The 26,563-nt window shown below is 45.2% G+C and overlaps 1 protein-coding gene across 1 annotated transcript; it reads right to left on the reverse strand.

The window, feature by feature from the left end:
- Nucleotides 1-14,549: 14,549 nt before the first annotated feature.
- Nucleotides 14,550-26,218, reverse strand: LOC142803384 (uncharacterized). The gene is made up of 5 exons (XM_075888505.1): nt 25,499-26,218; nt 20,495-20,557; nt 18,247-18,335; nt 14,910-15,069; nt 14,550-14,812 (listed from the first exon to the last, which is right to left on the reverse strand). The coding sequence occupies exons 2-5, from the start codon at nt 20,496-20,498 to the stop codon at nt 14,550-14,552; spliced, it is 516 nt and encodes a 171-aa protein (XP_075744620.1). The 5' UTR covers nt 20,499-20,557; nt 25,499-26,218.
- Between the last annotated feature and the right edge of the window lie 345 nt (nt 26,219-26,563).

Consider the following 26,563-nt stretch of genomic DNA (forward strand, 5'->3'; position numbering starts at 1 on the left):
GTGCAAATGGCTCTCTTACTGTGGTTTTGTTGTGAAAAAGTAGTGCAGAGGAAGTATCATTGGTTATGGGGTAGGAAGGGTGGTGTTTGTTAGAATGTACATTCAAGAAATAATTAAAAGCACAGTACGAACGTTGTAGGTCGAGTGATTACTCATTTGACCCGACATATAGGCTTTGGATTGGGCTTGTTCTGAAAGCACCATTGGCGAGACGTATGCCTAAAAGATAGATAGGGTGCAAAAAAAAAGAGCGAGCCAAAAGAGTGTCTTTGTGTCCCACAACAATAATTGTCATCTATATTGCGTTCCATCCTAGCGCTATCACCCGCGCCCGGTACAATTCGGTCACAATCGATATGCCAATTATCAGGGTTACATTGTATTCTCGATAGAAAAGTGCCGAGCGCCGAGTTTTCAAGAAATGAAGCGCACACGCAAGCCTGATGACGATTATTGTTGTGGGACAAAAAGACACCCTTTTTACTCGATATTTTTTAGAGTGTCGCCGATTAATAAACTACAGCGCCGTAGTCTATCCGCGATCGAACAAAGCTTCTACATAGATTTAACGGGCACTTTCTGTCACTACCCCATGAGGTGTGTGACAAGATTTTCAGAATATTCATTGTTTTGAGGCAACTAGCCTTGAGGGATTTTATGTGGGGGATAAAAGTAAGGTTGCAGTCAAGTGTAACACCTAAAAAGTTTTCATCTGCATACAGCGTTAAGCGTTGTCTATGAAGTTCAATAGGTGGATCTGAGACCAAGCCTCTTTTCTTAGTAAAAAGGGACTGTGGAGCTTTTTTTTGCGCATTAGGTTAAAGCCATTCTCATCAGCCCATTCTGATATTTTGTTCAGGCTTACGTGTACGTGTCGCTCACAGATAGTTTACCAAACCTGAAACCTACCTGCACATCTTCGACATACATAGAGTAGAACAAGCCTTTTAGAATATAAAGAAGTCATTTTTACAATAAAAAGGGTGCAGCTAAGTACACCACCTTGTGGTACCCCAGTTCCTTGAATGAATGATCCTGAAAGCGTGTTACCAATCCTGACACGGAATGTAGGGCTTCATAAGTAACTCTCGATAATTTTAGGCATGTTTCCGCCAACACCTATTGTAGACAAATCACGAAGAATTACATAACGCTTCGTCGTATCATACGATTTTTCAGTGTCAAGAAAAACTGAGAGGAAGTACTGCTTACGGACAAATGCATTGCGGATGTAGGTCTCTACACGCACGAAGTGGTCAGTTGTCGACCTGCCCTCCCTAAAGCCACACTGATACGGGCCTAGAAAGTTTTTTTTTGTTTCAAGATGATACAATAGGCGGCAGTTTATCATTTTTGCTAACACCTCGCTGAGGTAGCTCGTTAGTGCAATACAGCAGTAGTTTGTTACCGAAGAGGTGTCTTTGCCCTATTTTAATATTGGAGCTACTATCGCTTCTTTCTACGTGTCTGGAATGTGTCCATCAGCCCAAATGTTGTTGTAAATTGCAAGCAGTGTCATTTGTGTGTCAGGGTGTAGGTGCCTAATTATATCATATACAATTCTGTCAGGTCCCGAGACAGAGCTCTGACATGAAGAGAGGGCAGCCCTTTACTCCGCTATGCAAACAGGCCGATTACAAGGTTCATTTTGATGGCATTATGATCCAGTGGTTTGAGTTCTTCTTTGTCTTTGTATTTTTGGAATGACTTTGAATAGTTCATAGAGCTGGATACACGTTCATAGTGCTCTCCCAGGGCGTCTGCCTGATTTTTCAAGGTGTTTCTCTCATTATTCACAAGTGGAATTGGTTGGGCTTGTTTCCCCTTCAACCACCCCAGGTTATTTCATACTCTAGATTCTAGAGTGTGCGAGTTTATTCAGGAGAAGAACTTCTCCCAGCTTGTCCCTCTGGTCTGCCTCCGTGTGCGTCTTCCCTGTGATTTGATCAGTTTAAACTGTACCAAACTTTCCGCAGTTGAATATTTTCGTTGGCTACCCCATGCCTTATTTTGCTTTCTTCGCGCTTCCTTGCAGTCGTTGTTCCATCAAGAAACTCGTCGCCTGCTAGAGTGTCCATTTGATTGTGGTATCAATTTTCGGCTACATATAAGATAAAAGTGGTAAAAAATGCGACAGCAGCGTTGATGTTGAAATCATCAATTAAATCTTGTGACATATATGTGGACTGTTTGAAGAAGTCTCAGTCAACAAAGTCTAGTTTCCATTTGGGGGCATGGGGCAGGAAATTATCTTGCTCTGTTAACTGCCCCCTTATGGGAAATTGGTGGCTCCTAAATAGGTTTTTCACAACAGTACATTCAAAATCGGGACGAAGAACTGCTGAACCAATCGTGAGGTCAATAGATGAGTATGAATTGTGTGAAATACTGTAATATGTTGGTTCTTTTTTGTTGAAAAGGCATATATAAGAGGTTGTGAGAATTTTCTCCACAAGACGACCTCTTGCATCACAGCGCAAGTCTTGCCAGAGTATGTTAAGTGCGTTGAAATCTCAAGCAATAATGTAGGGCTCAGAAAGCTGATTTATCAAGTTGTGTAATTCCGCTTTAGTGAGGGGGTAGTTAGGTGATATATAAATGGAGCAGATGGTAACCAACTTATTAAATAGAATGGCACGGATTGCAATTACTTCATGAGGCGTTCGGAGGACTGCATGACCACGTTTTGCTAGCGTAGCGTCGCTGTGCCCAGCGTGCGGGCGCGTCAGCATGACGTTTGAGTATATCCGGCCCTTCATGATGCGCTCGCGCCCATTTTGATAGCTCCACATATGGTGTTGCGTGACGTCAATTGATGACGAAACATATGACTGGTGCAAACATGATAATCCTGACACGCGTTTAATGTGAGAACATGGCAACATACCACGCTCATAGCGTGCGCACGGGCGTTTCGCTAGCTCCACACTAAATTTGGTATCACGTTACGTGAATTGGTGAGAAAGGTAAACGATACATCCAAACATGGTAATCATGACACGGAAGCCTCCACCTCCTAATGATGTGCTCATTTTAAAGTGACATGTCAACCTTTCCCATTCGTGCTTCGCATATCATCGATTCTCACTGTACTTGGGATGTGAGTGAGTGAGTGAGCAAACTTTATTTAACCAGCGGATTGAGGCGTGGGCCTAAGCCGCACCAGGGGCGGTGGAGAGACCCTGCTCACAGCCGCCTCCCGTGCTCGCTGGATGGCCCATATTTGATCTGTTCGATCTGAGCTGATCAGCGCGGCTCTCCACCGCGCCCCAAGCTGTTCTGGGGAGACTGCATTGGCGTCCTGTAACTGTGTGCATTCCCATACCATATGCTCTAGGGAGGCGCGTCTTATGCTACATAGTTTACACGAGTCATCTGGGTATAGTTCGGCGTAGATGCGATTTAGGTGTTTCGGGTTGGGAAATGTTCTAGTTTGAAGTCGCCTCCAGTCAGCCTCCTGAGATCTGTCTAATGTGGAGCTAGGTGGTAGAAATCTGCGCCTCGACGTTTGGTAGAACTGGATAATGTCGCAGAACCTAAACATTCTGTCCCTCTTCCACCACTCATCTCCTCCCAGCACCTCATGTGAAGCTCCATTGCGAGTGCGGTAAGTGAGACCTCGCACTACGTGGTGAGCCTCCTCGTTGAGGTTGGGAATGAGCGACGCACACGGGGTGTGGGCTGGGAACCATATAATATACCTTTCTTCGAATTCCTCGGATGATATGAGATTTGCCTTGCGGAGGAGTATGTTGGCTGCCTCGGGAGATATTCTTCCTCGTGCATAGTTACGGATTGCTCACTGCGAGTCACTGATGACATACCTACACTTTGGGGAAATTATGGCCTGTGCAATAGGCACCTCTTCCGCGATTTCGGAATTATCCGAGCGTATGGAGGATGCGTCTACGCATTTGCGGTCGGTGTTTATTACTACCACAACGTAGGACTTATGACTAGGGTACACCGCACGTCTACGAACAACGCTTCCTTGTCTCTGCCGTAGGCCTTAAGCAGAGTTCTAGCGCGGCTTTCTCTTCTGTCCTGATTAAATTCGGGGTACATATTTTTGGGCAGACTGGGGACCTGGATCTTTTGCCTGATCACCTTTAAAACCGACACTTTACTTCCTTGTTGCCTATGGTAATTTGTCCCCAACTTCTCAAGGATACTCCGTCCTGTGCGCGTGCTGGCAAGCCTCTCCAACTGGGCAATCTGTTGCGCTTCTGTCAGCTCCTCTAAAGTGTTATGTAAGCCCAGTTGAAACAGTTTTTAGTTGCTGGTGCTATCTGGAAGGCCCAAAGCTTGTTTGTACGCCTTTCGTATGAGTGCGTTGATTTTTAGTTTTTCGGCTGTATACCAGTTTAGATATGCCGCTACGTATATAATGTGACCCATGGCGAATGAATAAATAAGCCTGATGACGTTAGCCTCTTTCATGCCTTGGTGTTTGTTGGTGACTCTCTTGATTAGCCGTATTGCGTTGGTGACTTTGGTTACTAACCTCTTGACGGTTTCATCGTTTGTACCCTTAGACTTCATGATGAGTCCAAGGACTCTGATTTAGTGCTGCACTATAGGAATAATCCTGCCGTTTTTGGTGTGAATATGGATCTCTTCGTAAGCACGGTCCCGGTTGTATCCCTTGGGTGGTCTGCCTTTAAGCGTGGGGCGATAGAGGAGGAGTTCGGATTTATCTGGCGAGCACTCGAGGCCAGTACCATCAAGATACTCCTCAATAGTGGTGACGGCCTCCTGTCGTCTCTGCTCTATCTCTCCGTCACTACCTTCACACGCCCAGATGGTGATATTATCTGCATGTATAAAATGATGTATTCCGTATATTGAGTTCAGCCGCGCCGAGAGTCCTATCATTATGCGATTAAACAGCAGTGGCGATATGACCAAACCCTGCGGGGTACCAGCACTGCCCATAAGCCTTTCCTCAGATCTCAGTTCTCCCATTACGATAGATGCCGTTCTGTCTGTTAGGAAGTCCTTGACATAGTTATACGCTCTTGATCCTAAGCTTAATTGGCAGATCTCATGTAAGATAGCCGTATGCTATGCTTTGTCGAAGGCTTTTTTAAGGTCTAACCCTAAGATCGCCCGGGTAGCTCTTGTTTTGTTGTCTAGAATCTGCTGCTTAATTTGCAGCATGGCGTCTTGCGTGGAGAGCTGTGTGCGGAACCCCAACATGGAATCCGGGTAGATTTCGTTCTCCTCAAGATAAGTATTGATTCTGTCTAGAAAAGCGTGTTCCATCAGCTTCCCAGCACAAGACGTTAGTGATATGGGGCGTAAATTCGATAGATCGGGGGGTTTCCCGGGCTTGAGGATGAGGATTACTTTAGCATTTTTCCACTGTTTTGGTATAGTGCCCTCGGTCCAGCACTCGCTAATATATTGCGAGATGTTCTCTATGGCTTGGTCGTCAAGGTTCCGTAGTGTTCTGTTAGTGATCCCGTCTGGTCCCGGTGCAGATTTGGTGTTTAGCTTCTGTAGCGCGGCCCTGATTTCAGCCACAGTAAACTCCTCATCTAAGAGCTTGTTCGGGCCTCCGGAATATGGTCCGTGCTCTATGACAGGCATGGCGGGAATGTACATGTTGCTAGCCTCAGCGATAAAGTCCTCCTCACTGCCGTTATACTGGTGCACCAGTTTACGCAAGGTTTGCTTGTGTGCTGATTTGGTGTTATCTGGGTCTAGCAGGTTTTTGAGCATGCACCATGTCTGACCAGCATTCATTTGGCCATCGAGACTATTACAAACTTGGTCCCATTGCTGTTTGCTTAGCTGCTTACAATGTTCTTCGATCTGTTTGTTCAGCTTAGCTATCCGCTTGCGCAAGGGCCTGTTGTGCCTCTGTCCCCGCCATCTATTCTGCAGTGATTGCTTGGCCTCCCACATTTGTGCGAGACGACTATCAATCTGCTCTAGGGGTGGACTTGGAGTGATGCTTTGTGTTGCCTCGCTGACGTCGTTATTGACATCTTTGATCCAATCTTCTATATTGCTGATAGGGTCTTGTTTTTTCTCGTTTCTGACTTTCCGAAACTTATCCCAGTCAGTTCATCTAACCTGTCTCTGAATTTTTGCGGCAGCCATGGTTTCTATCATGATTTCTAATATTCGATGATCACTCCCTAGATCATCGAATGTGTTTTTCTATTTAGCGGTCCCCGCGTTACGAACTAACGTTAAGTCTGGAGTGGTATCTCTTGCAAGCCCAGTTCCCATACGCGTAGGGGAGTCGGGGTCAGGGATGAGAGTTAAGCCTGTTTCTTGAATATCCTGCCATAGCGTTTTTCCTTTGGCTCATGTTTGTAATATAGCGTTAAAGTCTCCACCTATGACGTGTGGATTGGGTCCCGCTATATCTACGGCCTTCTTAAAGAGAAAAAGCAAGCGTTGTCGTATGCGTGTGGGATTGCTGTACAAATTCAGAATAAATATGCTCGGATATTTTTTTCTTTTAGTGGCAAGTTGTACGAGTATATGTTCAATTTCTGTGATGCGGGTGTCGTGGCAGATTGCTACGAGTCTTTGGCTCATGTATCCGCATTCCCAAGCACTGAGTGGAGCGTTAAAGTCTCCACCTATGACGTGTGGATTGGGTCCCGCAATATCTACGGCCTTCTTAAAGAGAAAAAGCAAGCGTTGTCGTATGCGTGTGGGATTGCTGTAGAAATTCAGAATAAATATGCTCGGATATTTTTTTTCTTTTAATGGCAAGTTGTACGAGTATATGTTCAATTTCTGTGATGCGGGTGTCGTGGCAGATTGCTACGAGTCCCTTCCTTACTAAAGTGGTTAGTGTTCTAATATCCTCTGTTTAGGGGCCGATCGCCTGATATCCCGGTAGCTTAGCTAAAGCATGGGTTTCCTGCAAAATTAGAACATCCGGTTTGGTTCTGTCTCTAAGGTGTTGTTGCAAGACTGCTCTCTTCCCCTCATAGCTCCTGCAATTCCACAGCCAAATATTTCAGTCCCTTTTTCTGGGCTTCCCTATTTTGAATTGGCTATCGAAGAGGGAGGAGGGTGAAAGGAGGCAGGCCTCATGAAATTAGTTGATATAGCCACTGATGTGGTGCCCTGAGATAAGTGTGAATTTCCTTCAGTGCTTATCGGAAGGTTGACAGCTGGAAGTACCGGACGTGTCCTAGGGTTGAGATTGGCTGCGTTAGCTTCGAGTTTTTCTAGTCTATTTATGATCATGGATATTGCAAGCGAGAAGTTGTTGGTTGCCTCTGCCTGTTCCTTAACTGCTTTCTGTATTTCGGGCAATGCTTGATTAATGTTCGAGGTTTGCGCCGTAGTTTTGTCATTAGACAACCGATCTTTCCTTCTAAGAGGTGGCGGGGTACATTCCTCGTCCTTTCGGTTATCTGGCATTTCTTCGGGGCGCTCTTGGGCCGCGGAACGCATTTGACCAGAAGTTCTATTTGTGCAGTTTTTAAGACTTTGAATTTCGCGAGTAAGTTGTAATATCAATTCTCTAAGCTCAGCGTTTTCTTTTTTCAGCTCCGCTATATCACTGACATTATGCGCAGTCTCCGCCGAAGGCTCAGGGCGCGTCCCTTTAGCCACGTCTGACCAGCTCACCGTGAATGCCGGGTTACTTTGATGGCCATTGCCACCCTTTGGCATAGACCGGGATCGATCTGGAACGGGATGTAGTGCGCCTTCTCGGTCACGGAGACTGGGTGGTGTGGCCGCGGGGCGTTGCGCAGGACCAGGACCTTGATCTGGACCCAGGCGTTGCCCTCGTCCGGAATTTGGACCTCCCGCGTTCGGTTGGCTTGGTGGTAGGGGGGTAGTTCTCCTCGAGCGTCTCTTGAAGTTGTCGGAACCACTGGCGTTGTTTTACGATGTAGGGTGTCTTGAACTTGGCCTTGCAGAAATTGTCAGCCGTGGGATGATCCTTGCCGCACAGCTGACATCGTGGCTGACCTTGGTGGTCCTCACTCGGATCAGGTGTTCCACAACCCGCACATAGCTTGTCGTTTGGCCTCCAACACACGTCACTCCTGTGCCCAAGTCTGTTGCATTGTTTGCAAAAGTCAACTTGTTTCCTGTATAGTGAACAGCGTGTGAGCACTCCTCTGTACATGACGTGCGTCGGGACTCTGCTGCCATCAAAAAGGACTATCACTGTCATGGTGTTGCCAAGACGTTTGGCTGCGATCGCCGTAGGATTTCGGGCTGTAATAATAGCTGCGGTGATGTCCCGTGGGGTTTCGTTCAAAGGAACTCCTTTGATTACACCTTTGGCAGTGAGTTCCGGGCCGTCTCGTATACTCCCACCTCATACAACTTGTCGTTGGCTTTAATGTGCTTGATGCCTTGGTACTTGTCGGCATGGTCTTGGTTTGGGGTGCTAACGACCAAGATGTTCTGAAAATTATTCGGACAAATCGTGTCCGTCTCTCTTTCCTCATAAGAGATTTCGGCCGCTTCATACACAGCTTTGTCTAGATCCGTTAGGCTGAGCTTGGATAGCTGCAGTCCTCCTCTTGGCCTTGTAACTATCTTGAAGTAGCCTGTCGGCAGTCTTGGCATTTTGCTGGCTCTGGTTATCCGGGATATCAGATTTGCACCGCGCGTTCTAGGTGTTCGGGTAGGGCTAGGGCTACCACGGCGTTCCTGGCTACCTTTCTTCGCACGTTTTCTGTTTCGAACTTCTGTCCACCCGCTGCCTGTGTCATCTTCCTGTAGGGTGACGTCTTCGTCTTCCCGTTCGGTGGCGTCTTCATTCTGCTGCGATAACTCCATTATTGATGATTACGGCCTGTATGGCGCGAACGCCAAAGCCTGGCTATTGTGAGGCCGCCCCAGTCGATGTGGAGCGCCGGTCGTAGGAATAGTAGGCGCTGCTTGGTGGGGGCTGGTTTTCGGTCGTAAAATCCCGAAAAATGATCACCCACCTTAGAATATGATCTCTTCGGATTCTCGGTGACGAGAAGAATCAGATGGTATATAAATCCGAGCGGTGCCTGGCTGTATTTGATGCGAAATCATTCTATGAGAACGGAGCCGACATGAAGAGCGTCCATTCATCTCGGTGACCGCAGCGCCTCCGTACTTGAGATCTGCCAATTTTTTTTCTGTAGGGAGTGTGGTGGATCCCAAGGTAGGTATGAGGTGTTTTGTGGAAGTTTTTAGGGGCAAAGTTCCTTAATGCGGCACCCGTTCGTCCCTCGTAGTCGTAGTCGTAGCCGTAGTGTGTAACCATTCTTACCTATTGACCTGCAAGGTGGTGCCGGTGGGAGATTTCTCCTGTGCGTTGTTGAACAATGAAAAATTCGCAGCGTGCGGGTTAACTAAAAGCCGATTCTCCTGTCTCTCATTCCCCATTAGCAGCCATTGGCATGTACATTGAGCACTATCTGACAGGAAAGGTTTGCTACGTTATACTCTGCAGAAGGATCATAATGTGGGCAGTTGGTAATTCATTTTCTTCGTTCAGCGAACTGGGAGCGCAGAGAAAACACAAAGGACGAAGCGAGGAACCACACAACACGAGCGCTCGTGTTGTGTGGTTCCTCGCTTCGTCCTTTGTGTTTTCTCTGCGCTCCCAGTTCGCTGAACGAAGAAAATACGTTATACTCGCTGGGCGTAACCTCCTTGGTTTTAGAAAGTTTTAGCGAGCGTTGGGCCGCAGTGCCTTGAATACAGAAAACTAGTATATACCAAGAACTCGAGGTGGTTAAAGGTGGGAAGTAGACAAGAAGCGCAAGCCGTAAGAAAGTGTGCGTGTGCCACCTATCGTTTAGTCCTTGGAATGTTGGAATGTCCGCTGGATGGCGGTGCTTCTATGTGCGGAATATACGATGAAAAGATGCGAGATAGTGGTAGGTACTAGGAGCATATACTAGATGGACGAACGGACACACAGGCAGACGCATGGACAAACGCATGGATTGCTGCACAGACGGATAGATGCACGGACGGACGCAGGGGCAGATGCATGGACGGACGCAGGAATGGACGAACAAATGGACATGCGGACGCACGAACAGACGCACGCACGGACGGGTGGATGCACGCGTGAACGGTCCACAGAAGGACGGATGGATGGACGGAAGCAAGAAGGAATGAACGGATGGATGCATCGCCCCACTCTACATCATGTACTCCATGGATATGCAGCCATTTTCGTCTCTTCGTATCTTTATGCGTTGCACATTGATGACATTCCCTTCCTTCCAGCCTCTCAGTAGTTCTTCATTGGAGAGATCCATCAGATCGCCATCTGACACGACTCTTTTCGCCATGTTCAAAGTACGATGTGGTGTGATGCTTATGAACAGAATGCTTTTAGGTTATGCAGACTCTCGTATTGTAAGCGGTCTCTTAGTTCTAGCAGAACATCTCTACTGGCCGTCCTGGTCGCTTTCTACCCGGCGCCTAAGGTTTAAATAAGACACTTTGACACTAGAAAAAGTGAAATAATTCTGGCCTTCTTTTCGTTGCTTTCAGTGTGAATTATGTGATATTTCGGAAAGTTTTCTATGTTTGTCGGCAGCAATTCCAAAAGGACATTGGTGCGCCACCTGTTTGTGGGACAATCAGTTTGGTTAGCGCCAGGGGATCCCACCAAGATGTGTAATTTGTTCAGCAGACATGCCAGCCACCCACCTTCGAGCCGGACAAGGGGGCGCCATGAGACTCGAAGGAAACACGAACGCCAGCTGTGCATGCCCACTATTACCAAATATGAGACAACCTAGCTTGGTTACGCCAAACAAGGTTAACCCTTGCCGCCAGGAAAAAGGTGAAGTAAGTGAAAGATGGGAGAGGACAGGAAACAATAACAGTAAGATAAAGGCGAAGATCTGAGAGGATAGGGAGACAAGAAAAGGTGACTGTCAATTTCCCCTGGGTGGGTCAGCCCAGTGGTGCCGTCTACGTGAAGCCGACGCCAAAGGGGTGTGTTGCTTCTGCCGGGGTGCCTTAAAGGGCCAATGACCCGGCGTCAGCTCAACCCGCAAGATTTCCTTTTCCCCGGACACGGCTCAGCCACGCACGGCTAGGCGTGGGATAGGTCAAAACCCCCCGTTAGCTCGGGTTTATGGTGTTGCTACACACCAAACGCCTTGATTGATTGATTTGTAGGGTTTAACGTCCCAAAACCACCATATGATAATGAGAGACGCCGTAGTGGAGGGCTCCAGAAATTTTCACCACCTGGGGTTCTTTAACGTGCACCCAAATCTGAGTACACGGGCCTACAACATTTCCGCCTCCATCGAAAATGCAGCCGCCACAGCCGGGATTTGATCCCGCGTCCTGAACACACTAAACGCCTGTTTGCGCAGACGCCCCTGCGGGGATAAAGAGTCAATTGAAGATAAACGGAGAAAAAACTTTAGAATATAAAAAATAAAGAAAATAAGGTAAGGAAGAGAAACCAATATAAAGAAACAGATACAAAAATATACAAAAAACAGAGATCGACACAGAAGTAAAGACATAAAAGAAAAGAATAATAAAAAAAGAGAAAAAAGGAGAAGCAGAGAGACAGATTGAAAGGTTGTACATGAAAATACGAATAGAAAAAGCGAAAAAAAGAATTAGATGGAGAAAGAGAGAGAACAGCAACAGATACACAAAAATATTTACAAGAAACCGAGAAAGAGAAGGGAAGATAAAAAAAATTGTTGAATGTTATTCTGGAGGCGGTGTGTTAGAGTGCCTCGAGAGTGCAGCGGAAGCGAACGAGTGCATCAACTCACGTCACACGTGAGACATGGGCGCTATCTGGCAGTTATCCTGTAAAACGGTGCGCGAGCCGTGCGTGCCCGTCTCTGAGGTGATAACGTGTGGAACGCAAGGTGACGGGTAGGTGCCACCACCGTCTTAGCAAAGCGTTGGAAACACTTGCCGTTTTGTGCAAGCGTTGCATGGCCAGCACAGCGTTATAAAGATTATGATCCTTAAAATTACCTATGCATACTTTTTAGTAAAAAAATACAAATTCATAATATTGACGTGTTGTTATAGTGCCTAATCTATGCGCAATAATTGATTTTTAATTGACAATCGTACAAGTATGAATGTTGAATCTTAAGCAACATTGGTGGGCGCTGCGGATTATATCGGTCATTCGGAGTATTGTTTGGCCATATTGGTGCCGTTTAGAGTACGGTTAAAGCCAAACAAACAGACAAGCAGACAAACCAAAGTTTTTCGTCGAAAGTCCCCAAGAGAGGCTATCGTCTTTAAAAAAAAGGCTACCTTTAGGACAAATAAAGAGTGCCATATTGCTGCGCTCTCTTTCCGGATCGGCATCACTTGTGCGAAGCAGCCTTAATACTTTCCTTTATATACTTATTTTTTGCGCCGTAGAACCGCACTTCCAATTCTTTCTACACGCACTTTTGGTTCAATTTGAACACAGTACACGCGCTGAGTGCGCTTCTTAATCCTGAAGACTACAGGATGTTTTCGCGTCAGGGGACTATATTTGAAACACCTGCATTGACTTCCTGTCTGAAATTGGAACGGTTAATGACCGGCGGCAGATAGATTCGACAGGTGACGTGCTAGGGTGACAGTCTACGGCTGGACAACAGCGTGCGGCTCAACGCATATGCTTCGTTCGATGTGACCAGGCTGATCACTTCTCATACCCAAGCGACATCACAGTTTGCTTGTACCTGAGGCCGTAATGCAAAATCTGAAAGGAAAAGTGGCCATCATAACTGGTGAGTGAAAATGTTTTTTTGATGATTTCCGATTGACGAACTTGTTCAATCTGCTATATTGATGCACAGACATAAATGGGCATACTGTGTGCGAATAATATGCCTTTTATAGGCTCCGAATAATAAGTACATAGGTAACAAACTTTATTAATCCAGCGATAAAGATACCTGCTCGGGCTGGCATATCAAGCGAAAAACCGTAATAAAACGCCAGATGAATGCTCACGCAACACTAACTCAAGTCGATATTTCTTATGCCCCAGTGCAAGTAGGAACTCGAAGCCACCTTGACTCAGATATTACAACAATTGAATCACAATCAACGTATTGTGACGCGATAGACGTTAGTGTGAGCTAACGACAAAAAAACTCGCGTTTATGTAAAAAAGTGTCCTTATATTGTTTTCAGCAATGCGTTGTAGTATTTAGTGATGAAAGTAATATATATATATATATATATATATATATATATATATATATATATATATATATATATATATATATATAGTTGGAGTAATAATTCAATGGGCCAGGTAGTCTTCGTGAAGGTATGGGTTATGGCACAACGGGAGCGTTGTCAACAAGGATAAATATATTTATTTCCCAACAGTTTCGGGAGGGGTCCTCCCTTCATCAGGGGATGAGTTATACTGACATGAACTTCCAAACTTCGTTGCTGCCGCGTCCCTCTCGCCTTGAAAGATGTTTGCGAGAGTGGGAGGGAACTAAAAAAAGGAAAAAAACAAAAAAGGGGGAGAAAAGACGAAAAAGAAAAAGAAAGAAAAGAAAGAAAGCAAAAAAAGGAAGAACCACTGTCAACACTGAGAACGAAACCAACTGTCCGTGTACGTCCACATACGGTTCATATCACGTGCTGTTCAGTTCTCGACGTGTCCCAGGCAGCACGCCGCCGTTGGACCAATCTTGGACCAACATCGGCTAACATCGGCACCGACGTCGGGCCGACGTCGGAAGTGCAACTTCTTCCAATGTCGGGCCGACGTTCGAGCCAATGATGGGCCGACGTTTTGCCGATGTTTTAGCCAGTATGCAACCAACATTGGGCCGACGAAGGCCCATCGTATTGCCGACAAAGCTGCCAATGTTCGGCCAACATTGGGCCATATTTCAGCCAATCACATGCCATTTTTACGCCGATGTTTGCTGCACGACGAATATTGGCTACGGATGTACGACCGACATTGAACCAATCCAGGGCCACATTGCAGCCAATCAAATGCCGTTATCACACCGATGTTTCCTGCACGACGAATATTGGCTACTGATTGGCTTGCCATTATGTAACCATTATTAGTAGGGAATTTTTCTTACCGGAAGATTTAAACAATATGCCTCGATGACCCGCTCTTGTAGCTTTGCAGCCCTGTATACTTGGGGCAACAGAAAATTGAATGCTGAGAACTGAAAGCAGTTACTCGATCTATTTCATCTTTTATACCTCATTCCCTTTGCTAACACTAGAAGTGTAGTTTATTTTTTTACCAATTTATCTTTTGCAATAGCGAGTGCTTTATTTGGTACTGGTATTTGGTACAGCAGATCGAAAAAAGTCGTTAGGAAGTAAATGTTGAAAGCGTATGTCCCCCACTTGCAATCCCCACATATGTCCCCCACATGGTAATCGAGAATATTCATAGTTTAGAGCATTTTTTTGTAACTAAAACATGGTGATGGTGCTTCCGGATCAGCATAAGCTAGCCGAACAGTGCACCACTGACAGTCTGCAGACTATTTATTCTTTGTTTTTTTTTATTTATTTGGTACAACAAAAAATGTATACATTGAAAAATATATATACACAACTAAAAAAGGCCTGCTCTACTGCAGGTCAGGTTGCGTTGGGGGCACAGTGACAGTGGTGCTGTCAAGGACCTGGCTGCTGTGGCTGGGCAGGAAGCCAGCTGCCGCGAGCAGCCGATCATCTGCACTCTGAGAGTGGGGATCATCGGGGTGCTCCACAACAAATGCTTCTCTGAAGCGCCGCTTCCTGCCTCCACAGCGATCACCAGACCCTGGCAGCCACCTCTTAATAAAGTTGAGGGCCTCCGCCTGGTCGCACCCTGCTTTTTGGCAGATGACATCTGCATACAAGAACAGAAATACCATAGTACACATGAAGCACTGCAGTACAGAGAATACACAAGGTTAAACACACATAAAACAATGAACAAGTCTAACCTGTCACTAATCTACAGAGCCTCAGGTTCACAAAGGCCCTTTTCCCTTTTCTGCCATGAAGGCTGTACAGCACTTGCACGTCATGTGCCAATACAGCCTTCATGGCATTCACACCAATTTCTCGGAGGCCACGTCCCCCAATCTGCAGAAGGTGCTTGCGCTGTAAAAAAATGCAAGAAGCATAGATGGGGTAAACGCAACAGCACATCGAAATGTTTTCATGATAAAAATCTGCAAGAAGAGGACACTGAAAACAACAACTTGAATTTTTGGGCATCACAACATTTCATTGTTTTTTTATGCTAACTTCAACTCACTTGACCTAAAATGGTTTCCACATCAGCCCTCTCACACTCAGTGTGAGAACCTTTCAGAGTCCTTCTCTGAATGCAGTTTCGCTGTTATGAAATCAAATACAACACTGTTATAACACTTGATAAATATTGATTCTAGCTATGAAATAGTATAATTACTTTGTACAGTGCTCAAATTCCAATACACGTTTCTTCGAGGTTACAATGTCTTTGCCTGAATGTTGACCAGGAGTAGCTTCTACAGGTGAAAAACGATAAAATATGTGGAATTCAAAAAGAAGCTTGGACATGTTTTTAATCAATGCATTGTAAGCAGAGCACAACAAGATAAATGAACATGATCAAGGCGTACTAAGAGGCAACCTTAGAGCGACCAAATCTTGGTCATAGATGAAACTGATAGAAAAATAAAGGTCGCACCAGATGGTCGCACCATTTGCTGTTTATATTTTTCTGTGATAGCCAACAAAGAGGCATGTCGCTATAGAAATATCATCACAATAAACAAAGGTGCATTTTTCTTCTCACTGCGAAATTGGGTGCGTGTTTGTTAGATTTTTAAAAAAGTAAGAAATCGGCTAACACAAGGCAGGGTGAACTGTAGCTCAATGTAGAGAGAGCCGCAGCGGACACGAAATAGGGTGATGAATGAACAAAATTACTGAATGTCTGTTTTAAGCAGGCTATTGCTAGTCACTGCCCATCAAACGCACGATGCCGCCTACATTGTCTGCTAGGTTAGGACCGTTCACTCGGACTTCACAGACTATAGTAAATACAGTCGAATCTCATTAATTCCAACACACTTAATTTGAACTGACGCTGTGGTCGTATCAAAGCTATACCGCGCTCCGGAAATGCTCTCAGCATCCCGCCCAATCCTGCGGTGGCACTTCAGACACCTCATCGCTGTGCTTGAAGAAGAAAATGAAGAAAAGGAAAGAAAAGACTGCGGTGGAATGTTTGCCAAATGCCAATCTGCGACATTCCTGTGCCCCGCTTCAGCTTTTTCCGTCCCTGCCACGTACGTAGAGACCCTTCTCCTCTTAACACTGCGCATGAAGAGAAAGAGGGGGAAAAAAGCTGTCGCAGAGAGTTGGCTCTCTCATGCCGATCTGCAACGCGCCGATGTCACGCTTCCCTGTTTTTCGTTCCTGCTATGTAGAGACTCTTCTCCTTTCAACACCGCGCATGAAGAGAGAGAAAAAAAAAAAGCTGCCGCGGAGTGTTTCCCTCTCGAATGCCGATCTGCTTCTCTTCAGGTGGAGACGCTCCTCCATTCTCATCATGTGCTGGCCACGCTCCGGCTGCAGCGCAGATGGTAACAGTGGAAACACAGTTGTCTTCGAAGAGTGTCAGCACTGGACATTGCCGCGCGCAACTTCTTTTGCCAGGAGAATACTGAAGCCGAAGTACAAATGCTTTGCAAACTGCACGCAAAACTTGACTCGTTGCAAGGCCAACGTGTACAGACATGTATTGACTACTTTAATTAATGACGGATGTCCTGTAATTTGTGAATAAAACTTCTCCATGCACATGCATCACTGCATGGTGAGCCCTCCGCTCGTTTACCAAGTATTTACTCTATTCTACCGCGCCCTCGATTGTAACGCACACCCGGTTTCCACGACAAAAAAAAAAAAAAAAACTAAGACATCGGTTGCAACGCGCACCCTTTTTTCTCGTTGGCCCGCTTGATCACACCACTCGCGAAAACGACTCTTTTTGAGAGCGTCTTCTGTTTAAATATGAAGTACGGGGGAAGCTTATGCCTATCTGACGTGCAACAGAGCATTGCTGTCACTCTAGTTTTACCGTGGCCCGATGTCAGTACACAAACTTGCTTCGCCCCCTTCTCCTAGACGGTTGTGGTGCCAGGCATGTCGAAGTAAAGAGGCGTGTGATCGGCATTCCCGATTTGCCCAAGCAGGTAGCCGTTGTTGTGCCGCAAGTTTAGGAGGAACCTCTGAAGACTCTGAAGCTTTTCTTCGTACTCCTCCGGCAACTTCCGGCATATGCCCGTTCGCCTTCGGAGGGAAAAGCCTTTTCTCTTCATAAAGTTCGTTAGCCAGCACCTGCTCGCTTTAAAATGGCTCTGCATTAGCCCTTTTTCTAAGGCTAACTGCATAGCCTGCACTTGGAGCAGTTCTGTCGTCACGGGCCGCTGTGCCGCTCACTGCTTAATCACATACTCGCCGAGCAGCTCTTCAATTTGTGGAAACCGACCCTGCTGTGGTCCACTGAAGCCTTTGCGTGAACCTTTGCTGTCGACAATATTCTGCTTTTGTTTCCGCCAGTCCCGCACGCACGTTTCGGGAACTCCGAATGACCGTGATGCGGCCCGATTTCTGTCCGTTCCGGCACAGCGACGACTTTTCTTTTAGAAGCAGCATTGTGGTGCACTCGTCGAGTTTTTGGAGTCGGCCCTACCATGCCGTCGATGCTAATGTACTACAAGATGACGAACTCCTCAGCACACGTATAAAGTGCCGCGCATGGGGAAACACATATGCAGAAATGACCGACGCGCCATGCCGACGCACGTAGGGGGCGGCCCTTTTGTAAGTGGCGATGGCAATAGAATGACCATATTCATTTTTTTTTTCGTACTCGATTCCAACGCACATGCGATTTATGAACTCTCTTAACCGGAAAAAAGGTGCGTGTTAGATTCAAGTAATTATGGTAACTTTCATTATTTTGAACTTCTTTTAATTTGAACAAATTTTCTGGCCTCTTTGAGTACGAATTATTCATATTCGACTGTAGTACAGTGGCTCATGAGATAACCTGACTAGTTTGTTTCCCGAAACACAGTATCTTAAAGCAGTACTAAATTTCTGCATGTTACATAGGCATATTAAAAATCAAAAAATATACACCAAAGCCGCAGCCACAGCTTTACTCTGCACAGCTGCCTCTGCTGCCTCCACTTCTCCAATTGTACCAGCAGGCAGCCGGGGAAGGTCAGAGGGGCGCTGTGCTGGCTGGGCATGCTGAGGCACGGACAAGAGCCGTACCTTGTGCTTCAGCAGTCGCACCTCCTGCAGAACCTCTCTTTGTTGCTGCCGGATGCCAAGTTGGATCCGCAGGATCCGTAGCAATAGAGCTGAAACATACAAGAGTACATACCATATTTACTCGCACAATTTGCATCCTCACATAATTTGCCCACCAGTATAATTAGCCAGCCTGCTTTACTACAAGAAACTTTTTGCTCGCATACTTTGCCTTCCCCAACCAGCCTGAGCCACCTTGCCAGCACACACACAGACACATTTGACTTCATGATGCTCTGGTCAGGCACATCTCTTGTCGAGCAGGCGAGTGCAGTCTTACACAAAATGGACTGAGTGCAAGCTCCCTTCTTCCATGAACTTTTATGCTTTCCCTAGAATATCGAACTTGAAAACTGAAACCTGTTTATGTGTAGTCCGAAATGCCTAAAGGTTTGCCTCCTATCTTCCCACCTCTTCCACGGCAAGAATGTATTCCCGAGACACAGCACAGATGTTGAACGCGTGCAAGGACCTGTCACATCAACTAGATGAGGCAGGTTTTCGCACTCATTTTTTTTTTTTTTTCGGTTTCGCCATCTGGCCATTGCGCTTTTACCGTTCCTTGTGATAGGCTACAATAATTATATACGAGGCAGATTGCTGTTATAAAGCTTACCGAAGAAAACTGAAACCGCGCTACCGCTAAGCACATCAGCGTGGAGTTCTTCAACATGCAATATTCAGTATGGGAGCCAGCAGAAGAGTGCGTTGAATAACACTTAGCATAGAAGCTTGGGTGTGTTGGTTAGATAACGGAGGGAACACAACGCAATAGAAGACTGGGACAAGGAATGGACACACACACACATGAAGGGCGACACACACAGCACTGTGTTGGCATCGCGCTTCCTTGTCTGCATCTTACTTTACGTTGGGTTCCCGACAATTATTGGAGAGTACTTATGTTCTCTGGCATAACCCTGTCGTGGGAACTGGTTTTTGTGAGCACTGTTCGGAAGAACTTCAAGAAAATGGGGGCATTTGGACAGGCTTAGCAAACAAATGACAATCCGCTTTGAGACAGCTGTGACAGCGCCTGCAACATATATTCCCAGTTGAGCTTTTAGGCCAGCGATTCATACTAGCTTCGCACATGACCGGATTGACAAAAAAAGTACACATAATACGCGAGTATATACCGCATTTGACTCTGTAGCTTTGATGAACCAGGCAGATACACAAATTTATCCAAAACTCCATTGATTCTGTTGCAAAATTATTAAACAAACAAATTGCGATGTTATCCATGTTACTATACGATTGTGGCACTTTACCATTGCAGCTTTCCAGGAGGCACACATAGTGCAGCGTTAGTTCACCACTCGCAGTTAATTGTATGCAGTAGGTTGCTCACAGCAACTGACTGCATGCAATGGTGAACATCTTGCATGCTTGCACCGCTGTTTCAGCATGCTGGGTGCTTTCCATATGGCTATCAATTGATGTTCACAAAATTGGGAAGATGAAGAAAGACTACACAGTGCCCCCTGGCCACCCTATACTCCAAACCTCCAGCCAACAAACAAACAAAAGAAACAGAAGTATGCAAATGAATATTATTGCTAATGCAGCTGGAATGGAGTGTAGTTTTCACCAATTCTGTGTGTTAAGTCAATATGGAGAGAGTTAACTCCATAAAGTAGCTTTTCTCAAAACAGTGTTCACTCTATTGTAACACAAGGAGTGACTTCATAGCATCTAGAAGGAAAAATAGAATCTTCAGTATTTGATAGAAATGTGAGGCTCTACCTTAAAACAACAATAATCTGGAAAAAGAACTCATTACATTCGAAAAAAAAAAAAAGGTAGCACAGTTGATCCCCTTTACAAGAGACACTGATGTAACAGACAAACGGGGATAAGAGGCACCAGTGTGCAGGCTGACATTTGGCCCATCATGCATCAGGCACTCCGTAGATGCGCCTGTGCAGCCGGGAGCCCTGCAGTCAAGCATGCTGAGCAAGACTGTTGACCACTGTGCAATGACACATTGCCATGAAATTTCAAAACTTCATTTCACAGACTTCTGCAAAAGCTTCTTACACTCTTGCATAATTTTTGCACAAGCTTCTCTCATTCTTGCGTGATTTTCGTCAGAACATATAAGTGTTGGAAGTTGTATGTCCCCAAAAACTTGCACAATACAAATAGCATACAGTAAAGTCTATCACTTAATACGTGCATAGTGTAAAAATGAAAGGAAACTCACGCATGGTTTGCTCCGAGCCTTCCCCGTGCGGTGCCTCCTTGAGCCTTGGAGAGCACTGTACAGCTAGAGCAAAGTAGCATCAATCCAGTGTTAATGGCAGGTTAACAAGACAACAAAACTAACCCCTATATTCATAAACGCTCCCCGACTCGACTTTCACCCTTCACTTGACAGAGTTGAGCACTGTGCCGCTGCTCGTTTGAAAGCGACGCTGCACTACTCGGGAATCACAGCAGATTATTGCTGACATGCAGCAATTTTCTCTGCTTAGAGACGGCGCTCCCATCAGCCATCTCAAGTGAAGGTGAAGCGTTGAGTGGAGGGACGTTCTAGAATACGGGGGTAAGATTGGTTGCAAGAACACTACAATAGACACACTTAATTTTTACACTTCATCTATATTGTACAGCTACACACATTCTGCATCCTTATAATGCAACATATACATACAGGCTTATAAAGTAAACACTGTAGGCTGCTCAAATAACACCTACACAAAAAAATTACCCAAAAGTGGCCATGCGCAAAGTACTTTTATTTGAAACTCACAAAACTTTTGCGGTGATGGAGAATAAATAAGACAGGTTACGCTTGGAGGCACATGGGACCTTCGCAGCTTTCATAAAGTACAAAAAACAATATGGTATGTGTGTGTGTATCTACGCATGAAGCATCAGCCTTTACATACGGTTTCTTGAAAGAATCGACTATGAATTTTATGGCACCTGTGTCCTTCAGCGCAATTGAAAGCCTGCTGATCAGTGTGTGCAATTGTGGAATAGTTACATGGAAAATAGCGTGAAACACCTAAAACCAAATTTTTCTAGCTAGGAAATATGTAGCTGTGTATACACAACACATGCTGCAAACAGTGGGAGGTGACCACAAGAGTGATTTGAGTGTAAGCGGCAGTATTCCGCATTCATGCACCCCGCAATTTTCAACTGTTACCCAAAAGCAGCACCACTTCAGCGTGCTACTTTTTTTTTTTACATCATAAACAGCACGGAATACAGCGAGGATGAAAACAACATATGTAATTAAATTTTGAGCACTATTTATGGTGGGCATGATTGATTGATTGATATGTGGGGTTTAACGTCCCAAAACCACTATATGATTATGATAGACGCCGTAGTGGAGGGCTCCGGAAATCTAGACCACCTGGGGTTCTTTAACGTGCACCTAAATCTGAGCACACGGGCCTACAACATTCCCGCCTCCATCGGAAATGCAGCCGCCGCAGCCGGGATTCGAACCCGCGCCCTGCGGGTCAGCAGCCGAGTACCTTAGCCACTAGACCACCGCGGCGGGGTTGGTGCGCATGAAAAAAAAAAAAAATAGGCCTTTGTACAACGACGAATTCATAATTTGCCTTCACGAACCTTCTGTTAGGCTGCACCACATACAGATTTTTTGTGGCTTTCAAAAGAGATTTGAAAAAAAAAAAATAATAACCGTGTTTACTCTCGTCATGAGCGCACTCACTAAGTCACCCTCATTTCAGTCGGCCAAAATTTTGTTTTTTTTTCTTCCACATATTAAACACACACCTTACGTTCATCCGCCAAAGTCCCACGGGCTCCCCCCCCTTGCCGCCTTCGCTCGCTGCCATGTGCCATTTTATTTTTGTTTCTATTTTTTCACGGAACGTCCCCTGTCTTTTTTAAGTATCTCTTATAACATATGTGGCATTATCTTGTTCCCGAGGTGCCACAGGTGCTCTGCTATGTAGATGCACCATCAAGCTAGTATTTTTGATCAACTGTGCATTTCTGATGTTTACCTTGCAAGTACGTAAAACTGGCATGCTTCTTGATCTACGATACACATGTGGCTTGTCTCACTTTGAAGGAAAAGTCAGCATACAATGGTGTAAATGCTTAGAATTTGAAGTATTGAGGCAGCAGCACACCGGAGATGATCATATGGTAAAGAAACAAGTGCTGCCTTATTACTGGCAAGTTGTCACTTATATGTACAAATAAATTTTGCGAGCTAAAAAAAGTACAAAAGCACAGCGAGGCTATGATGTGGTTCAACCTGTGGATTCGCTTCATTTATCACGCCATATGATGAAGCTTCCTTTGGTAAAACTGCTCAGATAAGAAAAAATGTTTGCTGTCCAATACAGCAACTATACAAAGTGTGCACGTGCATCTCGCAGCGCCTTTTCGTCACTTCCGAAATGCGCCACCAACATGCCCGGGCACCAACCGAATCTATCGCCTACAACTGCCATGTTGTCTCCTCGTGCTTGCACCCGTTTAGTTTTGCCTCACGATGCAAGTTTGAGAAATTATGAGCTGCTAGTGAGGCAAGTTGATTTAGTAGTCCATGCAGAGGGAGCAGAGCTTAGGGTGTTTCTTCGCTGAAAGTTATAACCTGAAATTGAGAACGCACATTCCGATTTTCCTAAAAGTACCAGCGTATTTGGCTGGTGCAGATTAACAAAAGCTACTTGAAGAAACTTTGCAATATTTGCATCTTCAGGTGCAACTTCATTACGGGTAAGTGCCATAGCCAAGTATTTACCTGCAAACAGATATAGCTTACCAAGATACTGTACATACAAACTTGTCCGCAGTTAAAATCATGATGGCGAGGAAGGCGGTTAAAATCGTGATGGCGATCGCGGAGATTTGGTATTGCATTGAAACAAACTATAAAGAATGGGAAACAATATTAGTTCACTTTGAAGTATAGCCGATCTGTTTAAGTTGGGCGTCAGGATTTTTTTTAATTAGTCAATTAATTCTATACACGGTCTCTATCATGTTCAGTGACTCCACCGTACATTAGCGTACAACAAAAGCAAAATACAAAGTGAAAAGTGTGTTAAAGCATACGCGAAAAATAAAGTGATGACTGGCATTACCGCGGCACACACCATGCAAAGTCGCTATCTGCCTTGTATAATATTTTCCTCGACTATTTCCACAAATTGCGATCAAAGAGGCTCAAGCTCAACATCAGCACTGTTTAAAACACTTGGGGGGGGGGGGGGGGGGGGGGCATTGCTACTTTGGTGGCGTAGGCCGTGACAATATATTCATAATATTATATCTCTTGTAAGCTTGCCTAGCTCTGCACGACTAGTTTTCGATGGGAGCAGCTGCGCTTCGCACATCCACTCTTAAAATTGCGGCTCGAGAGATTTTGAGCTTTCACTTGTTTTTGGGCCAGGCAATTTGTAGTGAAAGCAAGATAATAGGCTCGCATAGGTTGTGGCGGGCAGCCGGTGTACGCCGTGGCTGGTATATGTGTCACACATCTTGATTATCTGGTCTTGTATCGAGTGAACGAGCGAGGCCTTCCTAATCCAATGAGCTCGTTAAAGTAAGACAACAAAAAACCACAATGCTTCCACATCGTTCACAGCAACAGATGACGAGCCCCCAACAAACCGCACTGCAGCTCGTGAACTGCCGTAGGTACCCAGGGAGTTACCCGGGCATGGCGGGAGAGGGCGACAACGGCAGAAGTGACATCACAAGAACACTATGTATAAAGGGGGCATTTAAAGACTTTTTTCCCATTTTTAAACTTCGTGCACTGTTCTGTCACAATTTATAGCTCAGAATAGTTGTATTTTGAAAAGGGCACTAATTCATAAGCCCAATGATTCCAGGATGAGTGCATTTAGGGGGCCCATTCTACGTTTTACTTATGCCCTTCAAGAACTTGCTTACAGGGCCAAAGTCCTGTTTCAGAAAAAACACGCTAGTGCGTGGCCAGCAGTCCGTCAAGCATTAGTGCTGGTGAGATTTGGAAATGCAGCGCATGAGCATTCTCATCTGCTACTTCTCTGCTCATGCTCTCGTTTCACTTTTCATTTTCACACTGTAAATCAACTGATACCAACTCTGCCTTTCATTATTTATTAAACCAATATTTCATGGTCACGAGGACGAGCTTAAAATGTTTGCTACATCAGACCTGAACAGCATTTTGAGTCATCGAAACTTGCTAGTTGCAGCGAGCATTATGCGAAAAATATGATGTGCTTTAACGGTGACAACTTGCAAAACACTGCAGCAACGATTAAAATCATGCATTTTTTTGTGCTCACAGGAAATCCCTGAAGCAGGAGGCACTGGGCTAGATAAATTGCGCAGCTAAAATACAGATGCGCTTTCCAATGCTGTCATGCGTACAGGCGGAGAAATGGCAGACAAAACTGGGCGCACCCCGATTCTATGCGCATGCGTCCCATTCACAAGCCTCGCTGCCAGTTGGCACCACATGGCTCACTGTCCATGAGCTCGCTTGTTTCCTGTAACAGTGGACTATACGGTACACCTATTTAAAAACGAGGATAGAATGTATATAATGCAGCATCTGATGAAGCCATGACGATGTGTTGCTGATGAAATCTGGAACTCTAGTTAGTACCCTTATTGTTAACCAGCAAAAAGATTTTCGACTGAAATGATGGCATCTACACCTGCCCTTAAAGGGGCACTGAACAAAGTTTTTGCCGCCGAGATTTTCAGCCAAAGCAAAAGATTGGGCCATGAAATTCATAGACAATAATAATTTCAAGCAGAAACTACGAAAACATACTGAATTTAATGAGCCTCTTACAAAATGCCGCGTCTAGCTCTTAGACACGGCGTTTTCTAAAAGGTCGCGACATTTATTTTTCAAGTTTCTTTTTGTTATTCAAGACAAATCTACGGTGCATTGTTCACAGAAAACAAAATTGCCTCGGTAAGATTTCTTTGCGAGAAGCTTACTAATTTTAAGGCAGGCGCGTTGATTCGTGAACTGAAGGATGCGAGTGATCGATCTTGCCTGCTAGTGGCTAGGCGACAAAGGCTTTACCTCATGTCCTGGTGTAGCTAAGTCACGCAAATGGAGCAGAAAATGTGCATTATCATTTATTTCACCTAAATATCACACGTATGTGACTTATTACCGGTGACAGGTGATCAGGATGAAGTCGACAATTTGCAAATCTGAACAAGAATTCACTCGAATGAAAAACCAACCTATACTCACGTGCACGGTGAAGTCGAACACGTCGTCCGTCAATGTTGTCGCTGATGCCCGAAGGAAAAGAGAAGAGGACAAGCGACGGGGTCGTCTCTTTCTATAAAGTCGGCGGAACTGCCAGAACGGCCAACACAAAAGGCATCGGGTTGACATTCCTCCATCTGGGCATCAGTCGCTCCACCCGGGCATGCAGCTGCTACTGGTTCTACTACTATCCTCTTCTCCGTGCCTCTTCCCGACATTGCAGTGTTGCTGCCATACTCGCGAACCTTTTTAAATTAAAGCACGCAATCATGTATTATTGTGCGCCATACTAAACTTAAAAACAGTGCGCCGGTACATGAGATCACGAAGCGCGGTCCACGCCATCACAAGAGCAATTAGAGAAATGAAACAAAGGAAACTAAAATGTATAAAATATTTTGTCTCAATACGATCCGCAATCCAGTTTCCTGCAGCGGCTTTTGGCTCTGTATGAACGGCCAAGCCAGTGCCAAGCCAAGCTTGCGTCCCTGATCAGCTGTTTGTTTCCATCGAGAATTCAACAGTGAACTGGCAATTTGTTTAGATGATATTGCTAAAGGGCTTGAAATTGAATATTTCTCTACGTACTACTGCTGTACTTTTCCTCTCTGTTTCCTGATCACAGTGATGAGATTGAGGAGGTTACAATTTAGAAAACAGCAAGTGCAGCTCAAGCATTGCTAGTATCGCTGTTTCGGTAATAAAATGCTACAAATATTTTGCCCCGCGACCTGCTTGCCGTGTTCGAGCACCCAGTAGAAATTTACGGTGCCGCGTTTGAAAGAGTTGAATAAAATTGCAATATTACGAAAGAAAGGCTCTGAAGCAACATCGCATTTTATCAGGCCTACACCTCCCACACCTAGACGAGTAAAACTCGTCGATATTATCTTGCAAAGCTGTGTATAATATTTAAAACACATTTTTTAGCCCACGATGAATTATTCTCTCGTGTGGCTTCTCCATTTGGTACTGTCATGTTAACTTACAAAGGCAACTTTCCATATTAAGTCTCTTTAGATGTTGCAAAAGCTTGACACGTGGTGT

Source organism: Rhipicephalus microplus, chromosome 3, assembly GCF_043290135.1.
Source record: "Rhipicephalus microplus isolate Deutch F79 chromosome 3, USDA_Rmic, whole genome shotgun sequence".
Lineage (NCBI taxonomy): Eukaryota > Metazoa > Arthropoda > Arachnida > Ixodida > Ixodidae > Rhipicephalus > Rhipicephalus microplus.